The 17,693-nt window shown below is 43.2% G+C and overlaps 1 protein-coding gene across 3 annotated transcripts in view; it reads right to left on the bottom strand.

The window, feature by feature from the left end:
- Positions 1-15,348, bottom strand: part of SIK2 (salt inducible kinase 2) — a 147,916-nt gene extending 132,568 nt beyond the window's left edge. For 2 of the 3 annotated variants that reach the window (XM_062196986.1, XM_062196987.1), the window contains exons 1-2: positions 15,174-15,348; positions 327-443 (exon numbers count right to left, since the gene is read on the bottom strand). In XM_062196986.1, the coding sequence (XP_062052970.1) occupies positions 327-443; positions 15,174-15,308 (252 nt within the window). In that variant the 5' untranslated portion in view covers positions 15,309-15,348. Of the gene's footprint in view, positions 1-326; positions 444-15,173 lie in introns of those variants that run through there. The other variant, XM_062196988.1, reaches the window with a different exon arrangement.
- Between the last annotated feature and the right edge of the window lie 2,345 nt (positions 15,349-17,693).

Below are 17,693 nucleotides of genomic sequence, written 5' to 3'. Positions count from 1 at the left end.
GAATAGTCTTTTTCTGATAAAACAGTACAATTTTTAAATAAGCAAAAATCAACAAATTCATCAGGTTTAAGCCAGGTATAATAAATGCACAATTGCAGACTTTTAAAATAAATAACTGGCAGTCTGAGAGACAACTTAAAATAAAGCTACTGATTAGTTTCTGATTTCTGAACTTTTTAACTTAAAGATAATACAAACAAATGGATATACCCAGCTGAACAGAAGCACGTATTTACTTTCACAGATAAGAGAAATAACAGAAAAGGAAAAATCACAATACAAAACAGGACTGAGAAAGCATGAAGAGGAGGAATGTGGCGACATACCTGATACAGTTTGATTATGTGAGGGTGGTCTAACAATTTCATTATTTGTACTTCTCGGTAGATTTTCTCAAGGTTCACTGCATCCAGCTGAGATTTATCTATTATCTTTATTGCCACCTGCATCCCAGAACACAAATAAATACAATTAGTATACCTCAGCCAATCTTTTCCAGTTAAGAACCTTTAAATAAAGGACATTTGAGATTTTGCCTGTAGGTTCCCATGACAATGAAAGCTAGTTTAAATTCAATCCTCTTTCATTCATTTATTCAACAAATATTTCTTACATGTCTACCATCTGGAAGGTGCTATCGATTTTGTTTGGGAGTATCCTTACCGTGCTATGAAGCATAACCATGCAAAGTTACTTTAATAAAACATTTTTCTCTTTTAGTACAACTGCAATGCCTTTTTTACTCCATGTATAAAATGAAGATGTCCTAGCAGTTTCAACTAGTTATCATCCCAAAGTATAAAATACATAAAAACCAATGATCAGTCCAGTAGAAAAGAGTTCAAAAGTTCAGAAGACAGTTTCTGTTGTACTAGAAATACCAAGTGATAGATTCCAAAGCATATTGATACACCTTTCTGGGAAAAATATCTAAGTATTAAAACTCATCTACATGAGGGGCCGGCACTGTGGTGTAGCGGGTAAAGCTGCTGTCTGCAGTGCCGGCATCCCATATGGGCTGGTCCGAGTCCCGGATGCTCCACTTCCAATCCAGCTCTCTGCTATGGCCAGGGAAAGCAGTACAAGATAGCCCAAGTCCTTGGGCCCCTGCACCTATGTGGGAGACCCAGAAGAAGAACCTGGCTCCTGGCTTTGGATCAGCACAGCTCCGGCCATTGCGGCCAATTGCAGAGTGAACCAGTGGATGGGACACCTCTCTTTCTCTCTGCTTCTTCTCTCTCTCTAACTCTTTCAAATAAATAAATAAAATCTTTTAAAAAACTCATCTACATGAAAAAATAACAATTAAATTTTGCTTTAAAAATCAAGGTAAAAATGTTAGGAATTACACTAAACTTTTTCTAAAAAGAATCTCATTTCAGAAAATGTGGCCTCATTCTGTCATAGCCAGTCAGGAACTCAAACAATCTCAAGGTTGATGACTTGAAGAAACTACATTTTAAGGGGAATGACTGGGTAGTCAGAAATCAACAACTGGACACTTTTTATGCCATGTACGTAGAAGAGTTAATTAAAAAAGAAAAAAAAACACCAGTAGATATTTGGTTAGCAATTAAGGCATTCTAAACTAAATAAAAATTTCAGGTAATGTTTAAAACCATCCAAATTTAATACTAGTATGTTTCGAAGACTTCCCATGCTATCAAAAATTATTCTGAACATAATATAGCCACATGTTGTTACTTCAGGATAACTTCTAATAACAGCTCTTGCATGTGCCATAATAGTTAAATACTCCCAAAAGGTATCCAGGAAAATAGGACTCAACTTGTGATTTAACTTAATTTCCTCTGTCTCCTGTTCACACAATTAGCTTTTTTCTTCTCTTTCCTTATGGCTGCTCTGTCCTTTGCTGTTATTCTCTAAAGCTCTATGGTGGTTATTTCTTCCCTTTCTCTATTTCTAATTTACTGTCCAATCAGCTTGTTTCCTGATTTAATTGAAACCCACAGAACAATCCAAGCTTCCCAGAGGAAATCAGACTACTAAACATAATGTGTAAAATTAAATTTATCACCTAAGAAAAGGGGTGGCTCATTCTCTAGCCAGTGAGGCACACAGGCTCTGTAACAGCTATTTTCATTATATTTGGTAGGATTTTGTTTATTACCACAATAAAAATATTCTAGAAAGTAAAAGGTTTTAAACTTCAACAGCCAGATAAGTAGACTTATTAATATTGTACTTGCTATTAGAGATATATTACTGGATCTCCTCAAACCTAAACACAATTAAAGAGATCCATCTCCCCTCAAATAAAAGTAAAGCAGAATCCAGTATTATCAGTTACTTTAGGTAACTTTTGGTAAAAGCTGCCAGATAAAAGGATAAACATACACTTGAATTTCCTCAGCATTCCTTAGGAATGTAACCTGCAGTTTCAGAGACAAGCGTATTTTGAACAAAATGTCTTGCCTGACAATTTCTATAAAAAGTTTAGATATCAGTGCCACTCCCCACCCCCAGTTTTTATAATGAGATGGGCCATAGCTATCTAATAATGAGTTGGAGAGGGAATTGTGGTTTTTTGAATCTCAGCATCATTACCAGCTTCAGAAAACTTTGTGCTGTATATGTCTTAGGTACCATGCTTAATGTTAAAGAAAAAGCTTAGATACTAGGTATCAATGAAATCAAGGCATTTACCAGAGATATCATCTCTTCTTTGGAACCTTGGCTTGAAGAATAAAAAGTGAAAAATATATAAATTATCTAATTAAATCTTAAAATAAAAATTATGCACCACTTAATTTTACTAACCAAAAAAAAAAAAAAATTAAAGAGATGAGTAGTTTTCTCTTCGATTTTATTTTGGGTCACTCTCTTTGTACAACCATGAACATAGGTATTTTCGTCTTTACATTGTTACCTCTATTTGTAAAAATGCTATAAGAGGATTATGCTTCTCTAAAGAAAAAGCAGAGTGCATGTTAGTAAGTTCCTTTTATTTTTATTTATTTAAAAATTTATTTATTTATTTATTTGAAAGGCAGAGTTATAAAGAGAGGGAGAGATCGTCTATCCACTGGTTCATTCCCCAAATGCTGCAACAGCTGGGGCTGGGCCAGGCAGAAGCCAGGAGCCAGAAGCTTCATCTGGATCTCCCATAATGGGTGTCGGGGGCCCAAGCACTGGGGCCATCTTCTACTGCCTTCTTCTTCTTCTTTTTTTTTTTTTTTTTTTTGACAGACAGAGTGGACAGTGAGAGAGAGTCAGAGAGAAAGGTCTTCCTTTGCCGCTGGTTCACCCTCCAATGGCCGCCGCGGTAGGCGCGCTGCTGCCGGCGCACCGCGCTGATCCGATGGCAGGAGCCAGGTGCTTATCCTGGTCTCCCATGGGGTGCAGGGCCCAAGAACTTGGGCCATCCTCCACTGCACTCCCTGGCCACAGCAGAGAGCTGGCCTGGAAGAGGGGCAACCGGGATAGGATCGGTGCCCCGACCGGGACTAGAACCCCGGTGTGCCGGCGCCGCAAGGCGGAGGATTAGCCTAGTGAGCCGCGGCGCCGGCCTCTTCTACTGCCTTCTAAGGCCATTAGCAGGAAGCTGGATTGGAAGTGGAGCAGCTGGGACATGAGCCAGTGTTCATATGGGATGCTGGTGTTACAGAGACTTACCCATTGTACCACAATGCCAGCCCCAGTATGTTCCTTTTAATAGCTAGAGTTAGCACTCTAACAAGCAGCCCCCAAAACATGTAACAACTCAAGCTGAACAGAAGTTTATTTCTTGTTCTGGTAGAACTGCATGGGTGAGGTTAGCGAGCATATGAGTTTCAAGGAGGCTTTACTATTTTTAATGTGTGGCTTCCACGGTTACCCTGAAGGCTGTCTCTATTCAGCCAAAAAAGGGAAGAAAGCTCACAGGGGCCCTCATGCAAGCTTTTTATGGGCCAGGTCTGGAAGTGGTGCACATTATTTCTGCTCATCCCATTAGTTAGAACTCAATCACATGACCACCCCTAAATGCAAGGGAGGCATAGTGATGGTAGAGCTGCAGGCCCAGAAAGAAGAGTAAACAATGAATTTTTCGTGATTCCACAGTAGTTGCTGCCACACTCAATAAAGTTCTTTAATAAGTACTTAGAAATATAATAATAAGGCTGGCGCTGTGGCTTAACAGGCTAATCCTCCGCCTTGCGGCGCCGGCACACCGGGTTCGAGTCCCGGTTGGGGCGCCGGATTCTATCCCGGCTGCCCCTCTTCCAGGGCAGCTCTCTGCTATGGCCCGGGAGGGCAGTGGAGGATGGCCCAAGTCTTTGGGCCCTGCACCCGCATGGGAGACCAGGAGAAGCACCTGGCTCCTGCCTTCGGATCAGTGAGATGCGCCGGCAGCAGCGGCCATTGGAGGGTGAACCAACGGCAAAAAGGAAGACCTTTCTCTCTGTCTCTCTCTCTCACTATCCACTCTGCCTGTCAAAAAAAAAAAAAAAAAAATATATATATATATATAATAATAACGATGCCTTTCTTAACTGTACAGCACTTTTTAATTTTACAAGATACTTTACTGTATTTTATCTCATATTTCTCAATTTTGTGAAGTTAATGGAACAAGCAGCTGACGAAAACGTGGTTCAAAAGATGTCACATAATCTACAAAGGTCCTAAAGTTTGGAGGAAATAACCCTAGGCCTTCTACCTTCACATTCAATCTTCTCACCATTTCAAAGGGTCTGTCAGTCGACTACACAGTTACTGAGCAACTGGAATTATGCCTGTGACACAAAAACTAAAGAGATCTGATTCCTACCTTCAAGAAACTTAGGTCTGTGAGCAACAAGATGAACAAATTTTTTTAACAAAAAACCCGTGTTGTGGGATTCCCTCGGGGTGTACTTTTAAAAGTCCCAAACTTAGAAAAACACTGTGTTCCAATAGTTTATTTTAGAGATAAACTACATTTCTGGGAACTTACTCTTTGCACCCCTTTTCCTAGTTAGTTCTGAATGCAGCACTAAGGACAAAATGTGCATGGTTACAAGAAATTCAAGAAGGCCAAGAAAAAGACTCTGTAAACTCAAGGATCTCTTTTTTGTTGTTCATCCAAATGATCCAAACTCTAATTTTTAATCATGCATAATCTTTAAAATAAACTCATCAGTGGATTTATAGGGCAACAGAAAAATGAATACTCCTCTTAGAAGGCAAATGGAAGGTTTCCTCTGTAACCCGGGGGGAATATAGGATAAATCAGAATGACCACTATCACACTAAATCCCACATGAAGCAGCAGCCTTGAATATTATCCCAAGCAATGCTCGGGGAAACGTGAATTTAAAATAACAAAATGCCATTTTCACTTAAAGATTTATAGATATTTAAAAATAAATACCTTGTAAACTAGGCATCAATAAAACCATCATTTTTATAAGGCTGCTGGTAGCAATATAAAATATGCAATAATTTTTCTGTAAAGCAATTTAGTAGTCATTAAGAACCCTAAAATTTACCCCATTTGGCCTAAAGATTTTACTTCTGAAAAAATCTTAAGGATATTATCTGAAATAATGACAAAAATTTGAGTAAATATTTTCAGTACTTATTTATATACTAAAAATAGAAATAATTGGGAAATAATTACATGAATATGGTTAAGATTATATGATGAATATTTTAACAGCAACTAAATGGCTCCTTTTAATAATGGGAAAATGCTTAAAACTAAAATATTAAATAGAAAATCAGGGTATCAGTGACATCTCAACATGAAGTATACAGAGAAAAAGACCAGGAAAAATGAGACTCAAATATGAAAGTAAGTTATCAGTGAATGAAAATATCGAATTTTTCCTGCTTTCTACTTTTTGGTGCAATTGTTCTTCTCATAAGAGAAATGAGAGGCACTAATTTATCATATATGCTATTTTCTCTACCTGTGAAATATTAGTCATTTTCTTGTTTTCTAAATTCTATAGAACATAGTTTATTTTTTAAGACTTAAATATCAATTAAGACCAAACGCACAGCAATGTTCCCAATAATGTTAGGTGAAAACAATAAATATGAATGTAGCAACTACATAAAACACATGTGGAAGAACAAAAAAATTAAAGAGTAGAAATGGGAGCTGGCACTGTGGTGTAGTGGATGAAGGCATCAGCTACAATACCAGCATCCCATATGGGCGCTGATCTCCACTTCCGATCCAGCTCCCTGCTAATGGCCTCAGAAAGCAGCAGATGGCCCAAGTACCTGAGCCCCTCCTCCCACATAGGAAACACAGAGTTCTTGGCTCCTGGATTTGGCCTCAACCAGCCTTGGCTGTTGTAGCCACTTGGGGAGTGAACAAGCGGAGATGGAAGTGCACTCTACCCCCTGCCCGTGTAACTGCCTTTCACATCAATAAATAAATCTTGAAAAAAAAAAAATGAAGGGGCCAGCGCTATGGCATCACAGGTGAAGCTACCACCTGCAGTGCCAACATCCAATATGGGCACCAGTTTGAGTCCCAGATGTCCCTCTCCCAATCCAGCTCTCTGCTATGGCCAGAGAAAGCAGTAGAACATGACTCACGACCTAAGGCACCTGCACCCACGTGGGAGACCTGGAAGAAGCTCCTGGCTCCTGGCTTTGGATCATCACAGCTCTGGCAATTGCAGCCAATTGGGGAGTGAACCAGCGGATGGAAGACAACTCCCTCCCTCCCTCCCTCCCTCTCTCTCTCTCTGCCTCTCCTCTCTATGTAATTCTTTCAAGTAAATAAATAAATCTTTAAGAAAAAATGAAAACTGTGTTAAACTGATGAATAAAAAGATTTTTTTTAATTTTCAAATTATAATAATTAAATTTAGCTTTGACTTTATAAGGAAGTCACACAATAAGAACTATTCTGACAACAAATCAGGAGGGATTGTATGTGCTATTGTCTTAGCACTATTTCCTACTACCAATTCTTACACTGCCTTTCTGAATAACCAAATAGCACTATCCTTACCAAACAACTAAATGTTTGAAATTAAACACACAGACTTTCAAGTTTATGTAGTTCTCCAATTTATGATGGTTCAATTGTGCTTTTTTGACTTAAAGATGATACAAAAGTGATACAGCCATATTTTGAATTTAGGCAGGGAAGAAAAGCTAAATTTTGATCTTTTCCTGGGTTAGCTTTTCTTCCCTGAGCATATACTACCATCATCAATGATATGCTGAATATGCAGACCAGAAAGTTCACCACCAACCAGTTACTTCAGAGGAAACAAATGGTCATGAATGTTCTTCACCGGAAAGGTAACAATCCCTAAGAAATTTGGGGAAAATCAGTCAAGATGTATAAGACCACAACAGATGTCATCTTTTGTTTAGATCAGAACCCATTTTGGTGGTAGCAGGACAACCAGCTTTGGCATGATTTACAATTCCTGGAGTTATGTAAAGAAAAATGAACCCAAACATAGATTTGCAGGACATGTCTATATAAGAAGAAAAAGACCCCAAGAAAATACTGAACAGAGCGTAAGAACAGGATGAAAAAGTCAGGGGGGCTGCAAAGGCCAGTGTTGGTACTGGCAAAAAGCAGGCGTACACGATTTTGCAATGACTTTAACAGCAGGGATTATATGAATTTTTTATAAGAGAGTTAATAAACTATGCAAACATTCATATAAAATTGCATAACAAACTAGCCAAAGGAGTGGAAATAAATAAAAGAAAGTATAAGCATTTCTTAACAATGCAAAAAAACTGGTAAATTCAAAAGACCCAGAACAGAATATCGCTTTCCCCCATTAAACCGGCAGACTTAAATAGTAATATTCCTGGTGAACATGCAGTCTTCCTGGTAAAAATTAACAGATACTTTTCTGGAGGGTAATTTGGTGTCTTACATCATTGATAGGTGATGTATGTTAGTCCCTGACCCAAGAATGTCACTGCTATGGAATTTCCCCAAGGAAACACGCAGATGTGCACAAAGATGTAAGTAGAGGAATGTCTTCTGTAACATGATGTTTCAGAGACAGCAAGAGAGAGAAATAAACTGAATGTTCAATAGTAAGAAACTGATTAAATACAATATGGATGGTTACATTCAAGAATACTATTTAACTATGCTTTACACATGGGAAACCAGAAGAATGTTAAAAACATGTTAAGTAAAAAACATCATGTATTTAAATATCATCAATTTTATCACACATATATAAAATATATGTGAATAACAAACAAAAAATGAACCAAATATCAACAGTGGCTATCCCTGGGTCTGAAAAGTGGAAGTAAGGATGTTAATTTTCTTCTTTGCTCTTTTCAACAAGGTCTACAGTGAACATTCACAACTTCTGTAACTGGGGAAAACCACAAAGAACTTGCAGCTTTGTTTCCCAGTGTAATTCACCCAAGATTCAGCTCTTAAACTATTTATTTTTAAAATGTTTTTAAAAGGGGCCGGTGCTGTGATGCAATGGGTTAAAGACTGGGTCAAAGCCTGGGTCTCCAGTGCCGGTGCTGGTTTGAGTCCTGGCTGCTCCACTTCTGATGCAACTCCCTGCTAGTGTGCCTGGGAAAGCAAAAGAGGATGGTTCAAGTGCTTAGGCCACACTGGAGACCTGGAGAAGCTCCTGGCTCCCCGCCATTGAGACCATTTGGCGAGTGAACCAGTGGATGGAGGACCTCTGTCTGTCTCTACCTCTCTGTAACTCTGCCTTTTTAATAAATAAAAGTAAATCTTTTAAAAATTGTTTTTAAAAATAGTTTCTAGGGCCGGCGGCATGGCTCACTTGGTTAATCCTCTGCCTGCGGTGCCAGCATCTCATATGGGCACCAGGTTCTAGTCCCAGTTGCTCCTCTTCCAGCCCAACTCTCTGCTGTGGCTGGGAAGGCAGTGGAGGATGGCCCAAGTGCTAGGGTCCCTGCACCCGCACGGGAGACCAGGAGGAAGCACCTGGCTCCTGGCTTTGGATCGGCGCCAGCCGTAGTAGCCATTTGGGGAGTGAATCAACGGAAGGAAGACCTTTCTCTCTGTCTCTCTCTCTCACTGTCTGTAACTCTCTACCTGTCCAAAAAAAAAAAGTTTCTAATGAAATTTCTGTTTAACTTTCAATCTTTTGGTAATCTCAAATTGGATACGTAGGCTATTTCTCTTTAAAGGATGAGACGGTATTATTATAAATGTTCTATATAAAGAAATTTCAAAAAGATAGAAAGTAGGAAAGGCACTAGGTACACTAAAAAGGAATGATATCTTAAGGCATTTTGGAATCCAGTTGACTCCAAGGAAATGAATGTTCAATCAGCAGTGGACCATAAATCAAATGTCATCATGTGAATCCAAGGAGAGGCCAGTTTCAGTTATTTCCAAAGAAATGTTTTCTTAATTGCTTGATTCTGAGATAGAATTTCCCTGAGGATTTAAAATCGGAACACAATAAACTCTGCTAAAGTTAAATATTTCTACAGAATATAAGAATTTACACAACTCTTTATTTTGCATGTTTATTCCCCTGCCAAAATAGAACAGATCATTTCTAACAATATTTAGAATCATTTGCCAAATATTATTTGTCTGGGGTGCCAACACACTAGAGGACAACTGTAATAAAGTATTTATATTCCATGACAAATATAATTTCTATTTTGATATGCAATTAAAGATCATACATAGGCCAGAATATAAGTAGCGATTAAGTTATGTGATAACAAATCATTCTGTTGCACAAAGAACAGCTGCATCTTAAAATATGAAATTTTCACAGTACAAGATTAACAGAAGACTAATGAAGAGTTTTAAAATTTTAAAACAAAATAAAAAATTCAAACATATTAAAAATAAGTTCTCTTCAAGAAACATCATAATCTGAGTATAATATCTTTCTCTTGTTTTTTTCCTTGCTATAAAAATGCAATTTTGGTACTCTGGTCTAGAAAGCTTTAAAAACTACTACATTTTAAGGTGGTGAACAATTATGCCTAAATATAAAAGCTCCAAAATGCACAAAGAAATCTCTTCAGTGAAAAAAGTAGTTTTCTCAAAGAGGCATGGTGTTGAGGAAAACTCAAGTTATCTGTCATAGAAAAGATCTGAAAATAGCTAATGATGGTTGTCTGTGAATAATGATATTCTGGGTAATACTTTCCTTACCACTTATCTATATTTTTAAATTTTTTAATAATGAACATGACAGATTTGGTAATATATACATATAGATCTTTAATAAAAAAGTAATATCTTCTCTGATTTCCCATCTAAGAATTTACCAGCAACTACACTCCTCAAAAATACTTAAAATGCAGATACACAATTATAGACACAAAAATGTTCACTGCAAATTATTTACTATGTAACTGAAAACTTAAAAACTATGCAATATTCAATGATAAGGGAATCATTAAGTAAAATGAGATTCATCCACGAAGTACAACCCTATGCAGCTATTAGAAATATTTTATAGTTTTAGAGAATAAGCAAAATTCCTAGGTTACAATGTTAAGTGAGTAAAAGAATACAATTTATACATATGTATCATGTGGTCCCATCTATGGAAAAACTCATTTTAAAAAGAGATTATAGGGGAAAACGCAACATTGTTAAGAATGGTTTATTGCCATTGATGGGAGCATTGATGGCAGGCACCATACATATACTTTCTTTGTATACTATGCTTTTCTTTATCCTTTTTATTTTCTACAGTAAGACACTGCCTTTTTTTTTTTTTTTGACAGGCAGAGTGGATAGTGAGAGAGAGACAGAGAAAAAGGTCTTCCTTTTTGCCGTTGGTTCACTCTCCAATGGCTGCTGTGGCCAGCACACTGCGCTGATCCGAAGCCAGGAGCCAGGTGCTTCTTCTCCTGGTCTCCCATGCGGGTGCAGGGCCCAAGCACCTGGGCCATCCTCCACTGCCTTCCCGGGCCATAGCAGAGAGCTGCCCTGGAAGAGGGGCAACCGGGATAGAATCCAGTGCCCCAACCAGGACTAGAACCTGGTGTGACTGCGCTGCAAGGCGGAGGATTAGCCTGTTAGACCATGGCGCTAGCCTATGACGCTGCTTCTTTAATAGGAAACAAATTTAGGGGCACAAGTAGTCTTTCTGGAATTTTACTTGAGACAAAAAATTTAGCTAGAAAGATAGTTATTTTCTGGTAAAGTATTAATAAAACAAAACACTACTTAAGGACACTCAGAATAGCAAACTAACAACCACTACTGCCTAAAATAGCTTAATTGCCTAAATGCTATTATTCTTTTCCCATATGCTAATTCTGTAAAACTAGCTTCTCTAAATCATAAGCCACAACCAGCACTACAAAGCTTTTATGAAATATTGTATTAAGAAGCTGAATTCTTTTTTTGTTTTTGGACAGGCAGAGTGGACAGAGAGAGAGAGAGAGAGAGAGAGACAGAGAGAAAGGTCTTCCTTTGCCGTTGGTTCACCCTCCAATGGCCGCTGCGGCCAGTGCATCGTGCTGATCCGAAGCCAGGAGCCAGGTGCTTCTCCTGGTCTCCCATGCGGGTGCAGGGCCCAAGCACCTGGGCCATCCTCCACTGCACTCCCGGGCCATAGCAGAGAGCTGGACTGGAAGAGGGGCAACCGGGACAGAATCCGGTGCCCCGACCGGGGACTAGAACCGGGTATGCCGGCGCCGCAAGGCAGAGGATTAGCCTGTTGAGCCACGGTGCCGGCCAAGAAGCTGAATTCTACCACCACCTGCCTTCCCTTTGCATGCAAAATTTACATAGAGATCTAACACAGGAATATCTGCTTCAGATGATGATGTAATTATACTTCTTGAACAAATTTTTTTTTTTTTAAGTTAGAGTTAACACAGCGAAAGAAAAAAAAGGAGAGGCGGGGGGGGGGGTGTCTTCCATCTGCTGGTTCACTCCCCAATTGGCCACAATGGCTGGAGCTACGCCAATCCGAAACCAGGAGCTTCCTCTGGGTCTCCTACGTGGGTGCAGGGGCCCAAGGACTTGGGCCATCCTCCATTGCTTTTCCAGGCCACAGCAAAGAGCTGGTGGCGGCGTTAGCCGATACACCACAGCGCCAACTCCTTGAGCAATGTTACTATTTGATAGAGTAGACTAAAATTAAGATTTTGCCTACTAATTTTTTTTTTCCAAAAGGGAAACAAAACTGGATCTCACAAGCTCTGCACAGCATACATTATTTCTGAGTGATACAGGACAAGGGACAGAGAAGAGCCCGTCAGTAACGGAAGGCCTGACTGTGCCCCAGCTGCACATGGCACACTGCACAGATGCTTACTCTGAAATCTGCCTCGGGACCCAACCTGGGGAAGAGGCTTCTAAGGTCTGAAACATGCAAACTTATACTGATGTTAGAGCACAGCATACAAAGATACTTTTATAAACAATAGGTTTAATTGTAACAGTTTGTTGATTCTGTAATTGTTCTATTATTGTAGTATATTCAACAATGAACCTAAAATAAAACAAAGCGTTAAAGTCTTCACTAGCTTAATTAGAGTTTTAAGGTAGTTAGTTGTAGATGTTAAAGACACACACCCACTGGGGCTGGCGCAGTGGGTTAAGCTGCTGCCTGCAGTGCCAGCATCCCATATGGGTGCCGGTTCGAGTCCTGGCGGCTCCACTTCCAATCCAGCTCTCTGCTGTGGCCTGGGAAAGCAGTGGAGGATGGCCCAAGTGCTTAGGCCCCTGCACCCACGTGGGAGACCCAGAGGAAGCTCCTGGCTTTGGGTCGGCTCAGCTCCGGCCGTTGCAGCCATCAGATGGAAGACCTCTCCCTCTCTCTGTTTCTTCTCTCTCTGTATACTCTGACTTTCAAACAATAAATAAACCTTAAAAAAAGAAAGACACATATCCACATCCAGCGGATGTAGAAAATAACAAACAATGCTTTAAAAAAAAACCCTCATGAACACCAAATAGTGTTCTTGAAGAAAAAACCAAGGCTGTGCTCTAGCTAAACAATTCTGAATGTAAATTACCTATAAAAGTTCACAAAGTAACTTTATAAAATGTATCAAGATCTACGGAAACTGTTCAGCCTCTGCCTTGCCATATTCCTCACTTCTATCTACCTTTATACATCCCATGATAGCAAATGACCACAAACACATTCACCCATCTTAAATCCACACTATTTCTGCTAATACTTTTAAAATGCACAAGACAGGTCCCATGGACTAAAAAAGTGACTTTTAATCATTTTACATACTAAACAGACAATTTAGGATCTGAGTGCTCTTGCACCATCTGGTTGCCGTCTTCAATTATAAATGCATTGATCTCACACTACCAATAACTAAACGACTCTATTACTCCACAGTGCCCCCTAGCTCTCTAAGACATGTACGTTTAAAAAGGACACCATTGGAACCGACAATCTCAAGAGAAAGTGTCAGGCACTACCAGCTCCACTTAAGTAGCTCTTACACAGATACCGTATGCTAACTAAATTTGAGCTGATAAATAACAGTTGACTTTATTAAATCTTGCTGTTAGTACCAGCAGGAGCTTGTGACCAAAAGAAAAGGAACAGATGAGTTTATAATTCACAAGATAACGTGGATCAGAAGTTCCCTAGAACCCCTTTATAAGGCACAACTGGAGTTTTACAAAGTCATTAAGCCAGGATTCCTGCAAAAACGTGCATTTAAAATGCCTTCTTTTTATGGCGTGCAAGGGAGGACAGCATGGCATTAGACACGCTCTTCAGAGGAATGGAGCCACTTTCCTCATTTTTAAAAACGCTGGGATGGGGTTAAGCTATAGAAAGATTCGGTAATGTCACTACAGTAAAACTATCACTACCATTCAAACTTAACCTAAACTGCTAACAGTTGTAAATCTACGAGAGGAAAATTTGTAACCTTGGTCCTCACACTAAAAAATAGGTCCAATGGGGGTTGCTTCAGGATCAGCAGTGGAAGCAAAACGTGGAGATGACAGAATGACACAGACTCCAAAAAGGAATGGACGTTAGGCAAAATTTCCAAGCACAGCAACAGCCACAAAAATCACTCAAGTTTTCAAACAACCTTCGCCTTACATAAGTCATTCTGGGGAGGGAAAAAAAAAAAGTTCTACTTTACTCCACATTCAAACTCCAGTGCATTCATACTAATACCGGGGAAAAAACCGAAACAGGATGCAAAATGAGGTGGTCGTGAAGGGGGGGTTGAAAAAGCATCACGACCCAGTGGCAGCCACCAACGAGGGAGCACAGAGTACATCCAAACCGGCAGGTTTTATTCCAAAGAATGGGTCTCTCTCGACCGTTTTCCTAAGATACTTGATGTGCGCGTCTTTAAAATAGAGACCCCGAGGAGAGGCGCTTCAGGCAGAGGAAGGAAGGGGGGCGGGTTAGGTAAGAAGGAGACTCGGGAGGAATGATGTGTGGTGCATTCGAATGTGCGCCGGAGGGGGATGCGGGCTGCGCCCGTCAGCAAGCCGCCGAGGGCTCGGGGAGCGGACGGACTCCGATGTGGCTTCAGGAAGGCGCATCCACGGCCAGAACGCACGCCGGCCAAAGGGACACCCCCGGAGCCAGCGAGAGGCTGACCCACCAACGCTGCACACGCAGATGACCATTTTAACCAGTTCTATTGTCTGGAGCATTAGATGGAAGTGCCTCCGGCGATCGATCAAGCTCGCCAGACACTCACACCAGAGACGCTGCGGGGTCAGAGGAGCGAGAGGAGACCGCCAGTGGCCATGCCCGGCCCCTTCCTCGCCGGGCAGGGCCGGGCCGCCGGGGTCAGGGGGGCGCGCGGTGCCCCCCGGCCGCGCAGCCCGAGCGCAGCCGGTGCCGTCTGCGGGCGGGCGCCGTCCCGGAGCACCGAGACTTCCCCTCCCACCCCACCCCCCGCCGAAAGCAGGGAAGACGCGGAACTTGGGCTGCGGAGCGGAGGCCACAGACCAGGTCACGGCCCGGGTGGGAGGCTCGAGGCGAAATTCCGAGTGGCCACCGGAGGCGGCGACGGGGGGAAAGCGAAGCCCCAGCCGGTCGGGCTGCCATTCGGACGGCGCCCGAGTCCGGGGGAGCCCGGCCCCGACACCCTGCACCTCCTGGGTCCTCGCGGCCCCAGGCCCGCTCGCCTGAGCGAGTGGCGCGGCCTCGCGGCCCCCCCACCCCCGCGCCCCGGCCCCCCCACTGCAGCCACCCTTTTCGGTAAACAGTTCCTCTCCCGAACCCTCGCCTTAGACGCTCCCGCCGAACCCCGGGCCGCACCTCCGTCTTGGTGATCCGGTGCCGCCCCAGCTTCACCACCGCGAAGTTGCCCTTGCCCAGCGTGCCCTCGATGTCGTAGAACCCCACCCGGACCGGCCCGCGCTGCAAGTGCCTCGGGCCATCCGCCATGACCATGCTGGGCCCCGCTGCTAGACACGGCGACTGGAGCGCGGGCGGGCGGGCGGGCAGCGCGGCTCGGCTTCGGCGACCGCCGCTCAGCTCGCTCCTTCGCTCCTTCCCTCCCGCTCCGCAGGGCCCAGCCAGGCGCGCGCCGCCGCTGACGTGCACCGACGTCAGGGGGCCGGGAGGAGGGCGGGGGCGGGACCGGGGCTCGATTGGTCGCCATGGCGACCGGAGCACCGCCGACGTCGGCGCCGGGCGGGAGGGTGGGAGGGGCCTGGCCGGCGCGCTCCTTCCGGGCTCTGGCGCCCCGCCGGCTCCCCAGCGCCTCGCGCTGCCAGGGGCGGGGTCCAGGCCGGGCCCGCCCCGTCGCTAGGCTTTCCAGCGGAAGGGCAAGAGCGAGCCCTGGTGGGCGGTGCGCAGGGATGCAGCGACCCGAATCCGGCCTGCGCGCTCCTTCCTCGGCCGGGCGTTCTCCGCCCACCTGGGGACCTTCCCGCCAAAACCTCTCACCTCAAAGTACAGCGCGTCCTCAGTTCGGCACCAGCAAGGAGCTGTGGCTGAGCAACGCATTGCTCACAGGTTCCTTTGTGTCCTTTGCTATATAAATCCCTCCACGGTTGGGTGTCTCCGTGGAGTCGTTCTCACAGCAGCAGCGTCGAAGAGACCCTAGAGAACACTCAGTCCCGGGATTTGCAGCCTCACACTGGCTTCGGAACGTGGAGCTGCCTGAAATGTAGGCAACATTTGGCTTTATGTGAGCGTGTTTCTGGGGAAATGGGACCATGGCTCCTAGCAGAATCCCAAACGTGTTGGCGACCCTGAAAAGGCTAAGACTTTACTTACTAATCCAGTCTCTTTTCAGATGATGAGGCAGGCTGCTAGCACTGAGGGGATCTGCCAGGATCTCACAGGTCATGATAGAGTTAGGATTGTAAATCACTACAGAATGCCTCAAAGAAATAGGGACAGTCGGTATTTTAACATCCGGAAATATGTACTCCCCAGGTTACTCCCCGGATCGTGGTTTCTTTCTTTCTTTCTAGAAAAGATTTATTTTACTTATTTGAAAGGCAGAGCGAGAGGGAGAGATAGAAATCTTCCATCTACTGGTTCACTCCCCAGATGGCAGCAACCTCCAGACAGAAGCCAGAAGCCTGGAACTCCACTGGGTGCCCCACGTGGGTGCAACAGCCCAAGCACTTGGGCCATTTGTCGCTACTTTCCCAGGTGCATTAGCAGGGAGCTGGATCAGAAGTGGAGCAGTGGGATTGGAACGGGTGCCCATATGGGATGCCAGCATTGCAGACGGTGGCTCAGCCCACTGTGCCACAATGCTGTCCCTCAGATCTTGTTTCTGAATACCATTCTCCACAAGGAGCTCTGCCTCTTGGTGAAATGGCTGATTCCAGGGCAGAGACAAGGAAAGTATTTCAAGCCCTTGAAATCTCTTATGCCAGAATTGCTTGTATGTCAAGGAGGATATATCAAAAGAAAAAGAGAAAGCTTGAAGGTACCCCCATTTATCAAATCTGAGGCAATTTGAACTTCAAGAATGAATATTGATAGAAATAGATTGTAAGACTAAATTTTTTTTAAAAACAGATTTATTTGTTTGAAAAGCATAATTAGAGAAAGGGAGAGACAGAGAGAAGGAGATCTTCCATCTGCTGAGTCAGCCCCCAGATGGCTGCATTGCCTCAAGACAGTGGATTTTTAAAAAAGATTTATTTTATTTATTTGAAAGAGTTACAGAGAGAGGTAGAGACAGAGAGAGAGAGAGAGCTCTTCCACCCGCTAGTTCACTCCCCAGATGGCTGCAATGGCCAGAGCTGCACCGACTCGAAGCCAGGAGCTAGCAGCTTCCTCTGAGTCTCCCACGTGGATGCAGGGGCGCAAGGACTTGGGCCATCTTCTACTGCTTTCCCAGGCCATAGCAGAGAGCTGGATTGGAAGTGGAGTAGCTGGGACTAGAACCGGTGCCCATATCGGATGCTGGCACTTCAGGCCAGGGTGTTAACCCACTGCGCCACAGCGCCGCCCCAAGACAGTGGCAGATGTCCTAAACAGCACTCTGGCCTCAGAATCAGCCCTTAAGGCATTCAGAGCTGGCTGAAGAGCCCCTGAGAGTATTTTAGGCATGGAAAGCCAAGACACTCTGGGGGAAAAAAAAAAAAAAACCCTAAATGAAAGATCTCTGTGAGTGAGATACCAGTGGAAAGAATGGACCATCAAAGAAGGAGGTACCTTTCTCTGAAGGGAAGAACTTCCACTTTGACTATGACCTTGTCTAAATAAGATTGGAGTTGGTGAACTCAAAATGCTTCCTTAGCCTAGGGTGATTACTGACACCATAAACAAGAGTGTCAATTTGTTAAGTCAACAACAGGAGTCACTGTG

This window comes from Lepus europaeus, chromosome 7 (genome assembly GCF_033115175.1).
Source record: "Lepus europaeus isolate LE1 chromosome 7, mLepTim1.pri, whole genome shotgun sequence".
In the NCBI taxonomy this organism is placed as follows: Eukaryota; Metazoa; Chordata; class Mammalia; order Lagomorpha; family Leporidae; genus Lepus; species Lepus europaeus.
The sequence above is the reverse complement of the archived record's forward strand: the minus strand, read 5'-3'. Positions and strand labels throughout refer to the sequence as shown.